Source organism: Miniopterus natalensis, chromosome 6 (assembly GCF_054644295.1).
Source record: "Miniopterus natalensis isolate mMinNat1 chromosome 6, mMinNat1.hap1, whole genome shotgun sequence".
Taxonomy (NCBI): Eukaryota; Metazoa; Chordata; class Mammalia; order Chiroptera; family Miniopteridae; genus Miniopterus; species Miniopterus natalensis.
Genome location: NC_142086.1, coordinates 8,785,974 through 8,804,526, shown reverse-complemented (window position 1 = coordinate 8,804,526; position 18,553 = coordinate 8,785,974). Strand labels below are relative to the sequence as shown.

The following is an 18,553-nucleotide window of genomic DNA, read 5'->3' as shown; positions in this document are numbered from 1 at the left end:
TTTCCCTCATTTTCAGGAGGGGAACCGAACAGACACCGCGAGCACCGCAGGCACCGCGCTCAGGCTGGTGGGGTGCGCGACTTTCCCGCGCATCTGCTTCGGGGGCGGGAAGAACCCGGATGAAACCACCCCCGCAGCCGGGACCCCGCCCACAGTCTTTGAATCGCTGCGCGAGGCGGAGTTGCCCTCCCTTCCGTGCCCTGATTGGCTCGCCTTTGTAGGCCCCTCCTCGTGATTGAGCGTTCCCTGTGCCAGTCACAAAGCGTGGGCGGTGTCTAAGATTGTTGCTGGAAGGAGACGGCGTCGACGTCTAATTAGACTCGCGGCATCTTAGCTGACGGTGGTGCGCTTTTCCTCTGGCTCGGAAAGTGTTCCCCGCGGCTCCGCTGCAGGCCTGGGAGGGGGCGGATCTAGACGCCTGGAGAACGACCCCGGGTGCCCAAGCGTTACCCTCGTCACCCACCCTGCGCCATGTCCTGGATGTTCAAGAGGTGAAGGGGGCTGAGGGGGTGGGGCGCAGGGGGTAACGGCCAAGCCGTGTCCCCAAATGAACCTGACCTTCCCCGCGTTCCTTTAGCGGTTCCCGTGCGGTTTTTGCGCTTGTGTTCGTTTTGCCGGTGGCTCATATAGCCGCGGGAGAAATAATCGCATAATCTTGGTTGACGAGGGGGGGCTCCTCTGGCGAGTCTCGCGCCGGGGCCTTGGAGAAATCTCTGTCAAGGGCTGTGGGGGTGGGAAGGGCCTGGGGCGCAGAGCTCCACTCCTTAGCCGGGCTCTCTACCTGTGCTTTATTCCACAAAACACCCCTTAGATGCCCACTGTGCATGAGGCACTGTGCTCGGAGCGACGGGCCAGGTGAGACAGCCCTTGACCCTAAGTAGCTCGCAGTTTATGTGCGTGCACAGACGTCCAAATATGTATTTGCTGAAGAGCCAAAAGAGGTTTGCACGACCTACAAGGAAAACGCAGGGGAAGTACCTTCCATCTGGCCTTAGGAGAGAGGAATCGTCCTGGAAGCCTCCCAGCCGACTTCCCTTTTACTTTTCAGTATCCAGATTGGTTTAGATGCGCGATCCTGAAACAGTTATTCATGAGGGGCTTGCGGTTACCCTTAAACCAACGTTGAGTGGGAAGCTTTTTGGGTCCGTCTCCCATGGTGGTATGGTTTGAATACCTGAATAAAATAAGGAAGGAATTTAAGTGGTGGATGCTGGATGTATTATCTGTAAATATATAAAGTGCTTCACATATAATATTAGTTATATATTTGCAAGTCTCTTCTAGCTCAATCTCTTGAAATTTTGGCATATAAAGTTACAGATATCACATACATATCAATTTAAATAGGTGATCACTAGGAAAAAGATTTGCGAATGCTTATTGGGGTTTTCACTTGGAATACCCGTGGGTAGAAGAGGCATTACTGAATAGGTAGGGTTCCTGGAAATCTCCCCACTCACTCCAGTCCTGCTTTAACTAGAGTGACACTCTCTTAATCTTATACAGCAGTTCCCACAAAAGATTTAATTTGTTGAAATAAAGTGTGAGAAAACAATTGGCCTATAAATATTGTACGGACTTTGAGAAATACTTGGTTTAATTTTTTTTCCTCTGCTTTTTTTTTTTTTGAATAGGGATCCTGTTTGGAAGTACTTTCAGACTGTCCAGTATGGCGGAGTCCCTGGAAATTTTCCACGCCTCTCATATCCAACTTTCTTTCCCCGTTTTGAATTTCAAGATATTATCCCTCCAGATGACTTTCTAACTAGTGATGAAGAGCTAGATTCAGTTTTATTTGGAACTTTGAGAGGTCATGTAGTTGGACTACGCTATTACACAGGAGTAGTGAGTATAACTTTAGATATTAAGTTAAAATGTGATCTATTTATGGTATTAACCTAGAAAATAAGAATTAGAAGGTGATATGTGCATTTAATTTTTTTTAGTTTAATTGAAATTTATCTGGTCAAGAGATAAATATCTAATGACTAATATTTCTTTACATTTATATCATACTTATAATATACAAAGCACTTTTTCCTGTATGGTCTCATTTGATGGCTACAGTGACTCTGAGGTATATAGGGCATCCATTATCCTCTTTCTATAACTGAAGAACCGAAGCTCAGGAGGGTTACATGATTTGCCCAAAAGGCACAGAAACTGTTGCACATTTACAAAATGACTTCCAAGTCAGTCCATTGCTTTTTCCTCTTCTGCCCCTTAGCACATTTCTACACTTTAATATTTTTAATTTAGAAAGATCAACTCTTACTAGATAGGGGAATTGTCTATTTTTAAGTCCTTTTTTCTTAAGACTCTTTGTCTACCAATTTTTTTCCAGTATCTGTCTCTTTCTCTATTCTTGGCATTATATGTGTGTACCGGTGGGAGAGCCGGGGAGACAATGACATTGACATATGTGGATATAGATAGAGAGTATGTGACTTTCTCTGGTTAGTAGTTGTCTTTGTTATGGTTGTCTAGACTGCATCTGTGTTATTTGGATGATATACTTCTGGTTTTATTTGATTATGAAAAATTTTAAACATGCATGAAAGTAAAATAATACAATAAACTGCATATACCTATGATTCAGATTCAACAGTTATCAAGTTTTTTGCACATTTGCTTATTCCTTAAAAATCTTTTCACTTTATACCCATAACAAAATCAGTAATTTCTCATTTCATCTAATAACTAATCCATAATCAGTTTTCTTGATTGCTTAAAAATATATTTTTATAATTCATTTTTTCAAATCAGAATCAAAACAAAATTCATATATTACATTTGGTTGTTACGTCTCATAAGTCACCCCCCTCCCCTAACCCCCCTTTGTTTCATGTCATTGATTTGTTGAAGAAACTGTATCTGTTCAATGTCAAGTTCTAGTTTTGCCAGTTTTTCTGTTCCCCCATATTTTTCTTATGTTGAAGTTTCTCAAATCTTTGTCTGAAGCATGTTCTTCTGCTGGGAGATTCCTTGAAAGAATTCATGATCTGGATTTGTCTTTCATTCTCCCATATTTTCTTTACATTAGAACTTCTAAGATTATTTTGTGATTGGAAATGTGTTATCTTGGCGATTCCTTAGGAAGGAACAATAGTTTCTGAGTTTTTGTATGCTCGTAATTGTGATGTTCATACTTGTGATGTTTGGCTGAATATGAAAAATCCTTTACCCATAGTTTCTCTCCATGATATTTTGCTGTTGCATAAAATGTTGCTGGTAAGAATTCTTCTGCCAATAGAATTTTTCCCCCCATGTAAGTGAATTGGAATATTTTTGCCTGGATAACTAAAAGATATTTTTCTTTATCTTGAAAGTCCAATAATTTTATTAACATATATCTTAGTGCTGACTCTTTCATAAGGTCATTTTCTTCTATTTCAGAAAATTTTCTTCAATTGTAGTTTTAACTGGTTGCTTTTTCCAAAGCTTGTTGTTCTTCAGGGGCTCCATTCTATTCTCTCTATATTAGTTCTATGTCTGCCATATGTTTATGTTTATTAATTCTTCTGAAATCCTTTTTTTTTTAATGTTTCTTTATCTTTATTGTTGAGACCATTACAGATGTCCTCATTTTAACCCCATTGATCTCCTCCACCCCACATCCATCCCACCCCCAGGCCCTCCCCACACCAATGTCCACTTCCATGGGCCATGCTCATAAAAATAGAATTTTCCTGATTACTCTCTCCCCACCCACACCCCCTCCCCACCTTCCCTCTGAGATCCCTCAGTTTGTTCCAAGCTTCTATGTTACTGGATCCACTTTGTTCATCAGTTTATTTTGTTTATTATATTCCACATATAAGTGAGATCATTTGGTACTTGTCCTTCTCTGACTGACTTATTTCACTTAGCATCATATTCTCTAGTTCCCTCCATGCTGTGCCAAAGGCCAAAAGGTCCTTCCTCTTCACAGCCACATAGTACTCCATGGTGTAAATGTGCCACAGCTTTTTTATCCACTCATCTACTGATGGGCACTTGGGCTGTTTCCAGATCTTAGCTATTGTGAATTGCGCTGCTGTGAACATAGGGGTGCATAAGTTCTTTGCGATTAGTGTTTGGGGTTTTTTAGGATTTATTCCCAGAAGTGGGATCACTGGGTCAAATGGCAGGTCAATGTTTAATCTTTTGAGGAAACTCCATACTGCTTTCCACAGTGGCTGCACCAGTCTGCATTCCCACCAGCAGTGCACAAGGGTTTTCCTTTCTCCACACCCTCACCAACACTTGTTGTTTGTTGATTTATTGATGGTAACCATTCTGGCAGGTGTGAGGTGATTATCTCATTGTGGTTTTAATTTGCATCTCTCTGATCATTAGCGATGTTGAACATTTTTTTCATATGTCTCTTAGCCATTTGTATGTCCTTTTTGGAGAAGTGTCTATTTAGGCCCATTTCCCATTTTTTAATTGGATTGTTTGTCTTCCTTTTGTTAAGTTGTATAAGTTCCTTATATATTTTGGATATTAACCCTTTATCAAATGTGTCATTGCCAAATATGTTCTCCCATACAGTGGGCTCCCTTTTTGTTTTGTTGATGGTTTCCTTTGTTGTGCAGAAGCTTTTTATTTTGTTCTAGTCCCATATGTTTTTCTCCTTAGTTTCTCTTGCCCTAGGAGATGTATCAGCAAACATCATGCTATGAGAGATGTCTGAGCTTTTACTGCCTATGTTTTCCTCTAGGATTTTTATGGTTTCATGTCTTACATTTATGTCTTTTATTCATTTTGAATTTACTTTTGTGTATGGTATAAGTTGGTGGTCCAGTTTCATTTTTTTGCATGTATCTGTCAAATTTGTCCTACACTATTTATTGAAGAGACTGTCTTTACTCCATTGTATGTTCTTGCCTCCTTTGTCAAATATTAATTGACCATAATGGCATGGGTCAATTTCTGGGTTCTCTGTTTTGTTCCACTGATTAATATGTCTGTTCTTGTGCCAGTACCAGGCTGTTTTGGTTACAGTGGCTTTGTAGTATAACTTGATATCTGGTATTGTGATCCCTCCAACTTTCTTGTTCTTTCTCAAGATTGCTGTGGCTATTTGGGGTGTTAGGTAGATCTGCTAGGATTCTCAGTCTTTTTGGAGGGTCTCTGGTACAGGCCAATGTCAGATGCAGTTTGTGACTGGCCCTGAGTACCCTGTTTAGGGCTATCAACAACCCCAGGCTTGAGGTCTCCACTGCTGGGGCTGGATGCGTTTGGACAGGACCGAGATGCACACCAAAGTCTGCTTTTCTAAGGCCCTTGTCCCAAAACAGATCAGGCAAAAACTCAAAGCACCCTGAGGTCTGCCTCAGTCTGCAGATTTGTTAATCTGATTCTCTTAATGAGCCTCAGGGTGTAGAAGCTCCACAGGGTGGGGCAGCTGGTTGTTATCAGTATCTTAAGGAGCCTCAGGCTGTAGAAACTCCTCTGGGCTGGGCAAGAGGCTCTCCAGCAGGGTGGGGCAATTGCTTCCCCCCTCAGGCAAAAGCTGAAAGTTCGCCTCCCAAGAAATATGTCCCCCACAGTCTGGGGGAATGACTCTCCCCAGAGTGTCCCCACACAGCTCCAGTCCTATCCACTCCCCCTGCACCGGAGCCCAAGGTGAGTGGCTGCACACGAAACGTTGTACAATGGCTCCCTAAGAGGGTGCCTGCAGTTCCAGCTGCCTCTCCCTGGCAGACAGAAACCCTGCTGCTTTTCACAGCCAGATGTTATGTGGGCACCTTTCTCAGTTCTGCTGCTCTTGGCTGGGAAGCCAAGCCTGGGGTTTAGGCCCCAGAGTCCTCAGTGGGAACTCCCCACAGCTGAGATATCCCTCTGGACCTTCAGCTGCTGCCTGTGGGAGCCCAGCCAGCCCTCTTGTGTCCTCACTTCCTACCAGTCTCCACTTTTCCTCTTTGGTTGTGAGGGTGCTCTCATAACCTTTTTATCATATTTTTTCACTTTTTTGTTTTCATCCTTTATTTTTCTTACCACGTTTTTCACAAGGTCTGTTCACTGCTGTATTCTTTGTCCTTTAGTCTTTAATCTGACTTTTCTAATTTTTCCCCTGAAATCTATCAGCTTATTTCATATAGAGCTGATTTTCTAGCTCTTATATCCATCTTTAAGCTTTCCTATTTCTGATTTGTGCAGTTTTTTACCCCCAAACTCGCATTATTTTCTAATTTACTTTAAGCCATTATGGAATATTAGCTTATGGTTGTTACTGATCTTAGAACAATCACTATTTGTTGATCTTAGAATAATTTCTATGATACTGGTAAGCTAATAATAATGTGGGTTGATTAAAAGTAATCATTACTATTTTTTATTTTTTAAATGTGTATTATTTATTGTATAAGTAATGCATGTTCATTAAGTGTGAAATGGCTAAAAGCCTTGGGGATGTGAGGGAGGCAGAGGGCATGGAGGGATAGAGAAAAAAAAACTTATGGATACAGACAACAGTGGGGTGATCGGAGGGGAGTGGGTGGAGGTGGAAGAGGTTATAGAGGGGATAAATGGTGATGGAAAAATATAAAATAAAAATTTTGAAAAATGGATAAAAATAAAAGCATTAAATATCCCAAAAGTCTACAGTCCTGAACCCTTTGTTATGCCTTCCACACTTGACTCTTCAAACATTCGAATGTAAATTGAAACTATATTATGTATAAATAAAACGAGATCATACTATGCCTATTATCGTGATCACCTTTTATCTCAAAATATTAGGATTCTCTTTTCATGTCAGCATAAATCTGTATTGTATTATTTCCTTATTGATGGACATTTTGGAGTTGATCACTACTTTGAAAATATTGTAATAAAAATTGAGGTATTTATTTTTGCATGCTTATTATTTTAAACTCTTTTCATTTTTTAAAAAATTTATCTTTATTGTTGAAAGTATTACAGATGTCCCCTCTTTTCCCCCATTGATCCCCTCCACCATGCATCCAACCCCCTTCCAGGTCTTCCCCATAATGTCTGTGTCCATGGGTTATGCTTATAGACATTTAAGTTCTTTGATTAATCTCTCCCCACCCACTCCCCACCCCCACCTTCCCTCTGAGATCCCTCAGTCTGTTCCGTGCTTCTATGTATCTGGATCCGTTTTGTTCAGCATTTATTTTGTTCATTACATTCCATATATGAGTGAGATAATGTACTTGGCTTTCTTTGAATGGCTTATATCACTAAGCATAATACCCTCCAGTCCCCTCCATGCTGTCCCAAAGGATAAGTGAGCCTTTTTTACAGCTGCATAGTATTCCATGGAGTAAATGCTCCACAGCTTTTTTATCCACTCATCTACTGTTGTGCACTTGAGAAGAATGTATATTCTGCATCTTTGGGGTGGAATATTCTCTAAATGTCAATTAAATCCATCTGATCTAGTGTGTCATTTAGGGTCACTATTTCCTTGTTGATTTTTTGTCTGGAAGACCTATCCAGTGAAATCAGTGGGGTGTTAAAGTCCCCTAGTATGACTCTTGCTGTCGATCTCTCCCTTCAAGTTCTCTAGAAGTGTTTTATAAATTTAGGTGCTCCTATATTGGGTGCATATATGTTTATCAGGGTTATATCCTCTTGTTGAAAGTCTGTTTTATCCGATATGAGTACTGCTACCACAGCTTTTTTTTTTTCCCATTTCCGTGGAAAAATTTTTTCCATCCCTTTACTCTCATCCTGTGTGAGTCTTTTGTTTTGAGGTGGGCTTTGTGTAGACAGCATATATTTGGATCATGTTTCTTATACATTCAGTCACCCTATTGGAGCATTTAATCCATTTACATTTAAGGTTATTATTGATATCTATTGCTATTTTAATTCTTTATGCCTATGTTTCTCTTTCTACTTCTAATTACAGCAGTTCCTTTAACATTTCCTGCAATGCTGGTTTGGTGGTGATAAACTCCTTTAGCCTCTTTTTTTCTGGGAAGCTCTTTATTTCACCATCTATTTTGAAAGATAGCCTTGCTGAATAGAGTAGTCTTGGTTTCAGATCCTTGTTTTGCATTACCTTGAATACTTCATGCCATTCCCTTCTGGTCTGTAGAGTTTCTGATGAGAAGCTAGCTGACAGCCTTATGGGAGCTTCTTTGTAGGTAGCAGATTGCTTTTCTCTAGCTTCCTTTAAGACTCTTTGTCTTGAATTCTTGGCATTTTAATTATGATGTCTGGGCATGGGCCACATTGGATTCTTCTTCCTTGGGACTCACTGTGTCTCCTGAACTTGTGTGGCTTTTTCCTTGACCAGGTTAGGGAAGTTTTCTGCCATTATTTCATCAAACAGGTTCTCTAACCCTTGCTTAGGTCTTCTGGCACTCTTATGATGTGAATATTGTTACTATTCATGTTGTCCCACAGCTCCCTTAAACTGCCCTCCTATTTTTTAATTGTTTTTTCTTTCTGGTTTTCTGATTGAGTGATTTTTTTCTACCCTGTCTTCTAATTTGCTGATATGATTCTCAGTTTACTCTAATCTGCTGTTTATTCCTTCCAATATATTCTTTATTTCTGCTATGTCATTCTTAATTTTCTTTATAGTTTCCATATCTTTTTTCATGCTGTTGAGCATCTTTACGATCAGTATTCTGAACTCTATATTTGAGAGATTGCTTATCTCCATTTCATTTAGCTCTTTTTCTGGAGACTTCTCTTGTTCTTTCATTTGGGGCTTGTTTTTTGTCTTCCCATTTTCACTGCTTGTTTGGGTTTGTTTCTAATTGTTAGTTAGATCTGCTTCGACTCTCAGTCTTTTTGGATGGTCTCTGGTGCAGGCCAATGTCAGATGCAATTTGTGACTGGCCCTGAGTTTGGAGCTATCAACAACCCTTGGCTTGAGGTCTCCTCTGCTGAGGCTGGATGCATTTGGACAGGACCGAGATGCACACCAAAGTCTGCTTTTCTAAGGCCTGGGTCCAGAAGCAGATCAGGCAAAGACTCAAAACACTCTGAGGTCTGCCTCTGCTTGCAGACCGATTAGTCTGATTCTCTTAATGAGCCTCAGGCTGTAGAAACTCCTCTGGGTAGGGGAGAGGTTTTCCAGCAGGGTGGGGCAGTTGCTTCCTCTCAAGCAAAAGTAGCAAATTTTCTATCTGAGAAAGACCTCTACAGTATGGGGGAATGACTTGGCACAGGAATCCGGAAGGGTGGCCTCTGAGCTCTATCTCCAGAGCCCACAACTCTAGGATCTCCTTACACAGCTCCAGTCTACTCTGCCCCCCCCCCCCCCCCCCCCGCTGGAGCCCAAGGTGGGTGGCTGCACATGAAAGTTTGTGCTTTGGCTCTTTAAGAGGGTACCTGTGTTTCCAGCTGCCTCTCCCTTGCAGGCAGAAACCCTGCTGCTTTTCACAGCCAGATGTTATGTGGGCACCTTTCTCACTTCTGCTGCTCTTGGCTGGGAAGCCAAGCCTGGGGTTTAGGCCCCAGAGCCCTCCGTGGGAACCCCCCCACAGTTGAGATATCCCACTGGACCTTCAGCTGCTGCCTTTGAGAGCCCAGCCAGCCCTCTTGTGCCTCCCATCTTCCTACGAATCTCTATGTGGTCTCCACTTTTCCTCCTTGGTTATGAGGGTGCTCTCCAGCTTGTCTTCAGTTGCAGTTGGTTATTCAGGATGGTTTTTCTATATCTTAGTTGTAATTCCAGTTTAGTCCTGGGAGGGTGTGTCAGTGTAACTTTCACTCCGTCTGCCGCCATCTTTAATCTCTAAACTTTTTCATTTTTATTGAGAAATGATTTACGTCTCATTTAAGTATTTGATTCCAAGAGTTACATTACATTTAAGTATTTAATTCCAAGAGTTTGATAAAGATATATGCCTGATAATCACCATGTCAATCAAGATATCAATCATTTCCATCCCCCCCAAAAGTTCTCTCATATCCTGTAGAGATTATTCCTTCCTGCCCCTGCCCTAACCACCACCAATCTGATTGCTATCACTATAGACTAGCTTGTTCTAGAGCTTCATATACATTGAATCATACAGTATGTACTTTTTAGCCTGGCTTTATTCAAAGTCAGTATAATTCAGATATATATTGAGTCAGTTTTGGCAATTTTTATATATATATTTAATCCTCATCTGAGGATAGGTTTTTATTTACTTTAGAGAGGAGGGAGAGAGAGAGAGAGAGAGAAAGAAACTGATGTGATTGAGAAACATCAGTTGGTTGCTTCTTGTATTTGCCCTAACTGGGAATGGAGCTTAAAACCTAGGTAGGTGCCCTGACTGGGAATCAAACCCGCAATCATTTTGGTGTATGGAATGATGCTCCAACCTATTAAAATTTTTAAGTAAAGCACCCATTCATTTAGATTTGATTTTCAAATTTATTTTATACTTAATATTATTTTAACTATACTTATGGTTATATTTCTGCTTTCATTTTTTGTGATATATTTGTGTCTATTTTTATTGATTAACCTTGATAGAGATTTATTTGTTTCACCTTTTTAAGCAACCTCTCTTGGACTTTATGATTAATTGTTATTCTTTGTATATTGATTGATCTTTTTATATTCTTTTATTCTATTTTCCTTAGGTTCATTTTATTTTTATTTTATTTTTGGATTCTTGATTGAATGCTTAATTTTAGTCTTATCCAGTAATAGAAGCATTTAATCTTTTAAGCATCTTCAAAATACTGCATTGCCTGTATATCCTAAGTTGTGTTAATTTAATATTGACATTGCTCATTTTTAACTTTTTAAAATGTGTTTTCAGTAAACTTATAATTAAATTTTTTATTTATTGACCCATCAAAGTCTTTATTTTATAATACACTTAATTATTTCTTTTTTATTCTAAAAATTAGTTTTAATTCTTTTATCTTGCTGCTTAGATAATGTTTTCCTTGTTTTTATAGTCTCCATCATTGTGGCCTTTGTTTATTCTACTTTAAATTCTAGTAATTAGCAGTCATCTGTAATAAATGACACTTATCTAATTTTATTTAATGATAATGTATTATAAGTGACATCTAATTATCTTCTTTGAGATAAAATGCTCAAAAAAATGCTAGTTTACCCCATTTTGGGGGCCTATATATTTTTTTGGATTTGCATAATCTGGTTTAAAGAAGATCATGGTATAGGCAGTGACAGAAGGAAGGTGGGCTGGGCGAGAACAGCCATATGCCTCACAGAATATTTCCAAAGGGCTAGAGAGGAGTATGTGATAACCTGGTTGGTCAGGCTTTAGTCAATAGATAGATAGCTAGGAGGGCTATATGTTTTAAATTAAAAAAAATTAAATTTATTGCGATGATATTGGTTAATAGGATCATATAGGTTTCAAGTGTACATTTCTGTGATACAAGATCTGTATATTGCACTGTGTGCCCACCACCCAAAGTCACATCATCTTCCGTCACCATATATTAGTTCCCCTTCATCCTTTCCTTCCCTCTGGCAACCACTGACTTATTTCACTTAGCATAATATTCTCAAGGTCCATCCATGTTGTTGAAAATGGCAGTATATGTTTTTTTCTTATGGCTGAGTAGTCATTGTGTATATGTACTACATCTTTATCCAGTCCTCTGTTGAAGGACACTTTGGTTGTGTCCATGTCTGGGCCACTGTTAATATTGCTGCAATGAACAATAGGGGTGCATATATCTTTGTGAATTCATGTTTTGTTTTTCGGGTATATACCCAGGAAAGGGATTGCTGGGTCCTATGGTAGCTCTATTCTTAATTTTTTGAGGAATCACTAGACTGCTTTCCGTAGTGGTTATAGCAGTCTATATTCCTACCAGCAATGAATGAGGGTTCCCTTTTCTCCACAACTTCTCCAACACTTGTTATTTGTCTTGATCATAGCCACTCTAACAGGTGTGAGGTGGTATCTCATTGTAATTTTGATTTGCATTTCCCTAATTGCTAGAGAGGTTGAACATCTTTTCATATATCTGTTGACCATTTGTGTGTCTTCTTGGGAGAGGTGTCTGTTCAGAATCTCTGCCCATTTTTCAATTGGGTTGTTTGGTGTTGAGTTTTATGAGTTCTTCATATATTTTGGATGTTAAGCCTTTGTCAAAGCTATTTGCAAATATCTCCCGTTTGGTCTGCTGCCTCTTTGTTTTGTTGTTAGGTTCTTTTGTTGTGCAGAAGCTTTTTAGTTTGAAATAGTCACATTTATTTATTTTTGCTTTTACTTTTCCATTGCCTTTGGGGTCAAGTTCATAAAATGTTCTCCATGACCAAGCTCCATAAGTTTAGTCCTATGTTTTCTTCTATGTAATTTATTGTTTCAGGTCTTATATTTAGGTTTTTGACCCATTTTGAATTAATTTTTGTACATGGAGGCACATTGTTATCTAGTCTCATTCTTTTGCATGTAGCTTTCCAGTTTTCCCAGCACCATTTATTGAAGAGACTGTCTTTACTCCATTGTGTGTTTTTGGCTCCTTTGTCAAAAATTATGTGCCCATATGCATGTGGTTTTATATCTAGGCTCTCAATTCTGTTCCACTGACCTCTGTATCTTTTTCTGCCAATACCATGCTGTTTTGATTATTGTAGCTCTGTAGTATAATTTGCAATCAGGGAGTGTGATACCTCTGGCTTCATTTTTTTTCTCCGATTGCTTTGGCTGTTTGCAGTCTTTTGTAGTTCTATACAAATCTGATGATTTTTTGTTCTATTTCTTTAAAAAATGGTATTGGGATTTTTTTAAAGAGATTATCAGTGATAACCTTTTATTTTTAAAAACAAAATGCTTTTATTGATTTCAGAGAGAGAAAGGAAGAGGGAGTAAGAGATAGAAACATCAATGATGAGAGAGATTCATTGATCGGCTGCCTCCTGCACACCCTATACTGGGGTTTTTGCCTGAAACCCTGGCATGGCCCTGACCAGGAATTGAACTCTGAATTGAACTGTGACCTCCTGGCTCATGGGTCAACACTCAACCACTGAGCCACACTGCCCAGGCAACATTGTGATTTTGATGGGGATTGTATTAAATCTGTGTATTGCTTTGGGTAGTATGGCCATTTTAACTATGTTGATTGTTCCAGTCAATGAATGCAATATTTTTCTTTTTGTTGTGTCTTTCTCACTCTCTTTTCATAATGCTTTGTAGTTTTCAATATATGGTTCTTTAACATTCTTTGTTAAATTTATTCCTAGGTATTTTATTCTTTTGATTGAAGTTACAAAAGGAATTGGTTTTCTCATCTCTTTTTCTGAAGTTTCGTTGTTAGTATACAGGAAAGCAGTGGATTTTTTGTACATTGACTTTATATTCTGCAACTTTACTGTATTTGTTTTTGTTTCTAGTAGTTTTTTTGGTAGAGTCTTTAGGGTTTTCTGCATACAGAATCATGTTGTCTGCAAAAGTGACACTTCTTCCCAGTTTGGATGCCTTTTATTTCTTTCTTTTGCCTTACTGCTCTGGCTAGGACTTCCAGAAAAATAGGGTATCCCCCCAAAATGTATAGACACACTGAGTAATTATAAAGGCAATGTTTATTAAAATACATTTCAGTTTCAAAATTGAGCCATCAACTGTTAAAGTGGGTGTACATTTTTTTGGGACACTCTGTATTTTGAATAAAAGTGGTGAGAGTGAGCCTCCTAGTCCTGTTCCTGATTTTAGAGGAAAAGTTTTCAGTTTTTTTGCCATTGAGTATGATATTGGCTAAGTGTTTGTGATATATGGCCTTGATTATTTTGAGGTACTTTCCTTCTATTCCTATTTTGAGTGTTTTAATCGTAAGTAGATCTTGTATCTTATCAAATGCTTTTTCTGTATCGATAAGATTATATGACTTTTATCCTTTGGTTAATGTGGTTTATTACATTGATTGATTTGTGTATGTTGAACCATCCTGTTCCCCTGGAATGAACCCTACTTTATTGTGATTTTTTTTTTTTTTTTTTTTTTATGTATTGTGTTCGGTTTGCTAGTATTTTGTTTAGGATTTTTGGATCTGTATTTATCAGAAATATTGCTCTGTAGTTTTCTTTTTTTGTGTCATCCTTGCCAGGTTTTGGTATCAGGGTTATGTTGGCCTTCAGATTTTTAGAAGAGCTTGAGATGGATAGATTTTAAATCTTCTTTGAATGTTTGGTAGAATTCACTGGTGAAATCATCTGGTCCTGGACTTTTATTTTTTGCGAAGTTTTTGATGGTGGTTTCAATTTCCTCAATGCTGAAAAGTCTATTTAGATTTTTCAGTACTTCATGATTTGGTTTAGGAAGGTTATATATTTCTAGGAATTTGTCCATTTCTTCTTGGTTATCGAATTTGGTGGCATATAGTCTTTCATAGTGTTCTAGTATGATCCTTTGTATATCTGTGATGTTTGTGGTGATTACTCTTCTTTCATTTCTGATTTTGTTTATATGAGTCTTTTCTCTTTTTTCTTAGTGAGTCTAGTAAAGCGTTTGTCAATTTTATTAATCTTTTCAAAGAACAAGCTCTTTGTTGTATTAATTTTTATATAGTCTTTCTGTTCTCTATTTCATTCAATTCTGCTTTAATTTTTATTATTTCCTTTCTTCTGATCTTGGGTTGCTTTTTTAAAAATCATTTTTAAATTTTTAAATTACAGTTGACATAAAATATATTAGCTTCTGGTGTATATACTCCAGTGATTAGACGTTATAAAACTTACTAAGTGATCATCCCCCCAAAATCTCATACACATCTGACATCATATATAGTTATTAGAATATTATTGACTATATTCTGTATGCTGTACTTACACCTCCATAACTATACTGTATTTATGATTTTGTATATCGAAATCCCTTCACCTTTTTCAGCCACTCACCCAACACCCCTCCCATCTGGCAACCATCAAAATGTTCTCTGTATCTATGAGTCTGTTTTTGTTATGCTTGTTCATTTATTTTGATTTTTAGATTCAATTGTTGATAAATATATATTTACTGTTTTATTGTTCATTCTTTTGACCTTTTTTTTTCTTTTTCTTGAAGACTCTTTAACAGTTTTTTTAATACTGGTTTGGTGGTGATGAACTCCTTTAGCTTTTTCTTGTCTGTGAAGGTCTTTATCTGGCCTTCAGTTCTAAATGGTAGTTTTGCTGGGTTGTGTAATCTTGGGTTGTAGGTCCTTGCTTTTCATCACTTTGAATATTTCTTGCCACTCCCTTCTGGCCTGCAAAGTTTCTGTTGAGAAATCAGCAGACAGTCTTATGGGAGCTCCCTTGTAGTTTACTAACTGCTTTTCTCTTGCTGCCTTTAAGATTCTTTCTGTCTTTAACCTATTGCATTTTAATTATTATTTGTCTTGGTGTGGGCCTCTTTAGATTCATTTTGTTTGGAGGACTCTATGCTTCCTGTACTTGAACATCTATTTCTTTCACCAGGTAAGGGAATTTTCTGTCATGTTTTCAAATAGGTTTTCAATTTCTTGCTCCCTCTCTTCTCCTCTGGCATCCTCATGATGCAAATGTTGGTACACCTGAAGTTGTCTCAGAGGCTCCTTATCCTTTATTCGATGAAAGGGAACTTTAGTTCCTGGCAAGGAGTGGGTCCCACTGGCCGAATTTAAATGCCGTATTTTAAAGGTTAAATACTCAGAAACCTAAGCATATACGTTCTCTTTTATAGTTGATCCTGGAAAATATATGGAGTTTGTCTTTTAAATGCCACCTTTTAAAGGTTAAACTATCTTCATATTTTTGGATTCATTTTTCGTTTTGCTCTTTTGATTGGGTGTTTTTTGCTTTCTCATATTTCAAATTGCTGATTTGATTCTTGGCGTCCTCTACGCTACTCAGATATAGTGCCTGCCTGTTGGCTCTGTGGTTGGGAGAGCTCAGCAAAAGAACAGTGACCTCAGCCAGCACTTTTGTCTGGGAGAAACCTGCCCCCTCCTCAGCTTTTGCCTTGATGCCAGACAGTTTAGTTTTTACCTGTATGTCCCTGATTTCTTTCAGGCTGCTGCCCCAGTGCTGGAGCTCAGAGGAAGTCAGAGTGAGTCTATGCGTGGGCCCTTTAAGAGGAACTGCTTGGGACTCCAGGAGCCTTTATCTTTCTCAGCCTCAATCCCCACTGGTTTTTATAGCCCCAAGTTATAGGGACTTCTGGAACCCTGGGCTGAGGGGTCTGGTGTGGGGCTGGAATCTGTTCCTTTTCAGGGGAGGACCTCCTCATCCAAGATAGCCCTCCTGATTAAAAACTGCCACACATGGGTGTGGTACCGACCCTTTCCACACCTCTGCCCCTCCTATACCAGTCTTAATGTGGCTTCTTTAATTCTGTAGTTGTAGGATTTCCATTCATCTAGGTTTCAGGAGATTCTGAATGATGGTTGTTCTGAAGATTAGTTGTATCTTTGATGTTGTTGTGGGAGGATTCTAGTACCACATTTGCCTATGCTGCCATCTTGACCAGAAGGCTTTTGTTTTTCTTTTTCTAGCATTTTAAGATAAAATGTTAGGTTATTTACTTGGGATTGCTCTTGTTTCTTGAGATAGGCCTGTATGATATAAATTTCCCTCTTATTACTGCTTTTGCTGCATCCCAGAAGTTTTCAAATGGCATATTGTCACTATCATTTGCCTCTATATATCTTTTGATCTCACCTTTTATTTCTTCTTTGACCCAGTGATTTTTTTTGTAGTATGTTGTTTAATCTCCAAATATTTGTCGGTTTCTTTACTTCCTTTTTGCAGTTGATTTCTAAATTGAAAGCATCATAGTCAGAGAATATGCTCGGTATAATTTCAGTCTTCTTGAATTTGTTGAGGCTAGTTTTGTGACCCAACATATGGTCTGCCCTTGAGAATATTCCATGTACACTGGAGAAGAATTTGTACCCTGATGTTCTGGACTGAAAGGCTCTGTAAATGTTAATTATGTCCATTTGGTCTAGTGTGTTATTTAAAGCCAATATTTCTTTATTGGTTTTCTGTTTGGAAGATCTATCTAGAGTTGTTAATGAAATATTAAGATCCCCAACTACGATTGTGTTTTGATCTGCTTCCCTTTCTACTTCTGTGAGTAGTTGCTTTATGTATTTTGTTGCTCTCTGATTGGGTGCATATACATTTAGAAGTGTTATATTTTCTTGATATAGTTTCACCTTTATCACTATAAAATGTCCATTTTTGTCTCTTGTTACCTTGAAATCTATTTTGTCAGATATAAGTATGGCTACACCTGCTTTTCTGTGGATGTTTTATTTGCTTGGAGAATCATTTTTCACCCTTTCACTTTGAATCAGCCTTTCTCTTTGCAGCTTAGATGTGTCTCTTGAAGGCAGCATATGTCTGGGTTTTGATTTTTGATCCAGTCTGCTGCTCTGTGCCTCTTTATTGGTAGATTCAGTCCATTTACATTTAGGGTAATGATTGATGTATGAGGATTTCCTATAGCCATCTTATCCTTTATTTCCTGGTAGCTCTGTGTCTCCATTGGTTCTTTTACTTTGTGTCTGTGTTGTTTTTGTTTGGTGGTATCCCATACTTCTTTCCTCTCTTTCCTCTTTTTATAAGCTATGTGTCTCAATTTTGGGGTCTTTGCGTTTGGTTACCATTAGGTTTATGAAAAATAAAGTTGCATATATACAGTAGTTTTCCCCCCCTCTGAGTGCCTCTGATTTCCATCCTCTTTTGCTTATTCAGACCTTTATCCCCCTCTTTTATGCTTTTGTTGTCACAAATTATCCCTGTTCATACTGTAAGTTTTTTGGTGATCTTACTTATAGTGTTGTAAGAACCTTCTGTTCTTTGTTTCAGGTAGAATAACTGCCTTTAGTATTTTCTGCAATGGAGGTTTTCTGGTGATAAAATCCCTCAGGTTTTGTATATCTGGGAATGTCTTTATTTCTCTTTCATATTTAAAAGATAACTTTACTGGACATATTATTCTTGGCTGGCAATTTCTCATAGTTGGTTGAATAATTGGTTCCAGTCTCTGCTGGCTTATATAATTTCTGCTGAGAAGTCTACTGATAACCTGATGGGTTTTCCTTTGTAGGTCACTTTCTTCTTTTCCTTGGCTGCTTTGAGAATTTTTACTTTGTCATTAATTTTTTAAAAAAAATATATCTTTATTGATTTCAGAGAGAGGAAAGGAGAGGGAGAGAGACAGATAGAAACATCAATGATGAGAGAGTCATTGATCAGCTGCAGCCTGCAACCCTGGCATGTGCCCTGTCCGGGAATCAAACCCTGATCACCTGGATCCTAGGTTGACGCTCAACCGCTGAGCCACGCCTGGCTGGGCGTGTCATTAATTTTTGATAGTTTTAATACTATGTACCTTGGAGAGGGCCTCTTTGCATTGAGGTAAGTAGGTGTTCTGTTTGCTTCTTGGATTTGGGGACCTTGTCCTTTCCATAGGTTTGGGAAGTTTTAATTCACTATTTGTTTGAATAGGTCCTCCTTTCCCTTCTCTTTCTCTTCTTCTTCCGGTATGCATATTATTCTAATAGTGCTTTTATTTTGATGGAGTCAGATAGTTCTCGTTGAGCTCATTTATTTTTTTTATGCCCAGGTCTATCTCTTCTACTCTCTCTGTCATTTCTGGATTCCTATCTTTGATATCACCAATTCTTTCCTCCACCT

At 38.5% G+C, this 18,553-nt stretch overlaps 1 protein-coding gene across 2 annotated transcripts in view; it reads left to right on the top strand.

The window, feature by feature from the left end:
* The first annotated feature begins 345 nt into the window (after positions 1-345).
* The window catches only part of HLTF (helicase like transcription factor), a 78,119-nt gene continuing 59,911 nt past the window's right edge, over positions 346-18,553 (top strand). For both annotated transcript variants that reach the window (XM_016221479.2, XM_087818073.1), the window contains exons 1-2: positions 346-491; positions 1,635-1,845. In XM_016221479.2, coding sequence (XP_016076965.2) covers positions 472-491; positions 1,635-1,845 — 231 coding nt within the window. In that variant the 5' untranslated portion in view covers positions 346-471. The remainder of the gene's footprint in view (positions 492-1,634; positions 1,846-18,553) is intronic.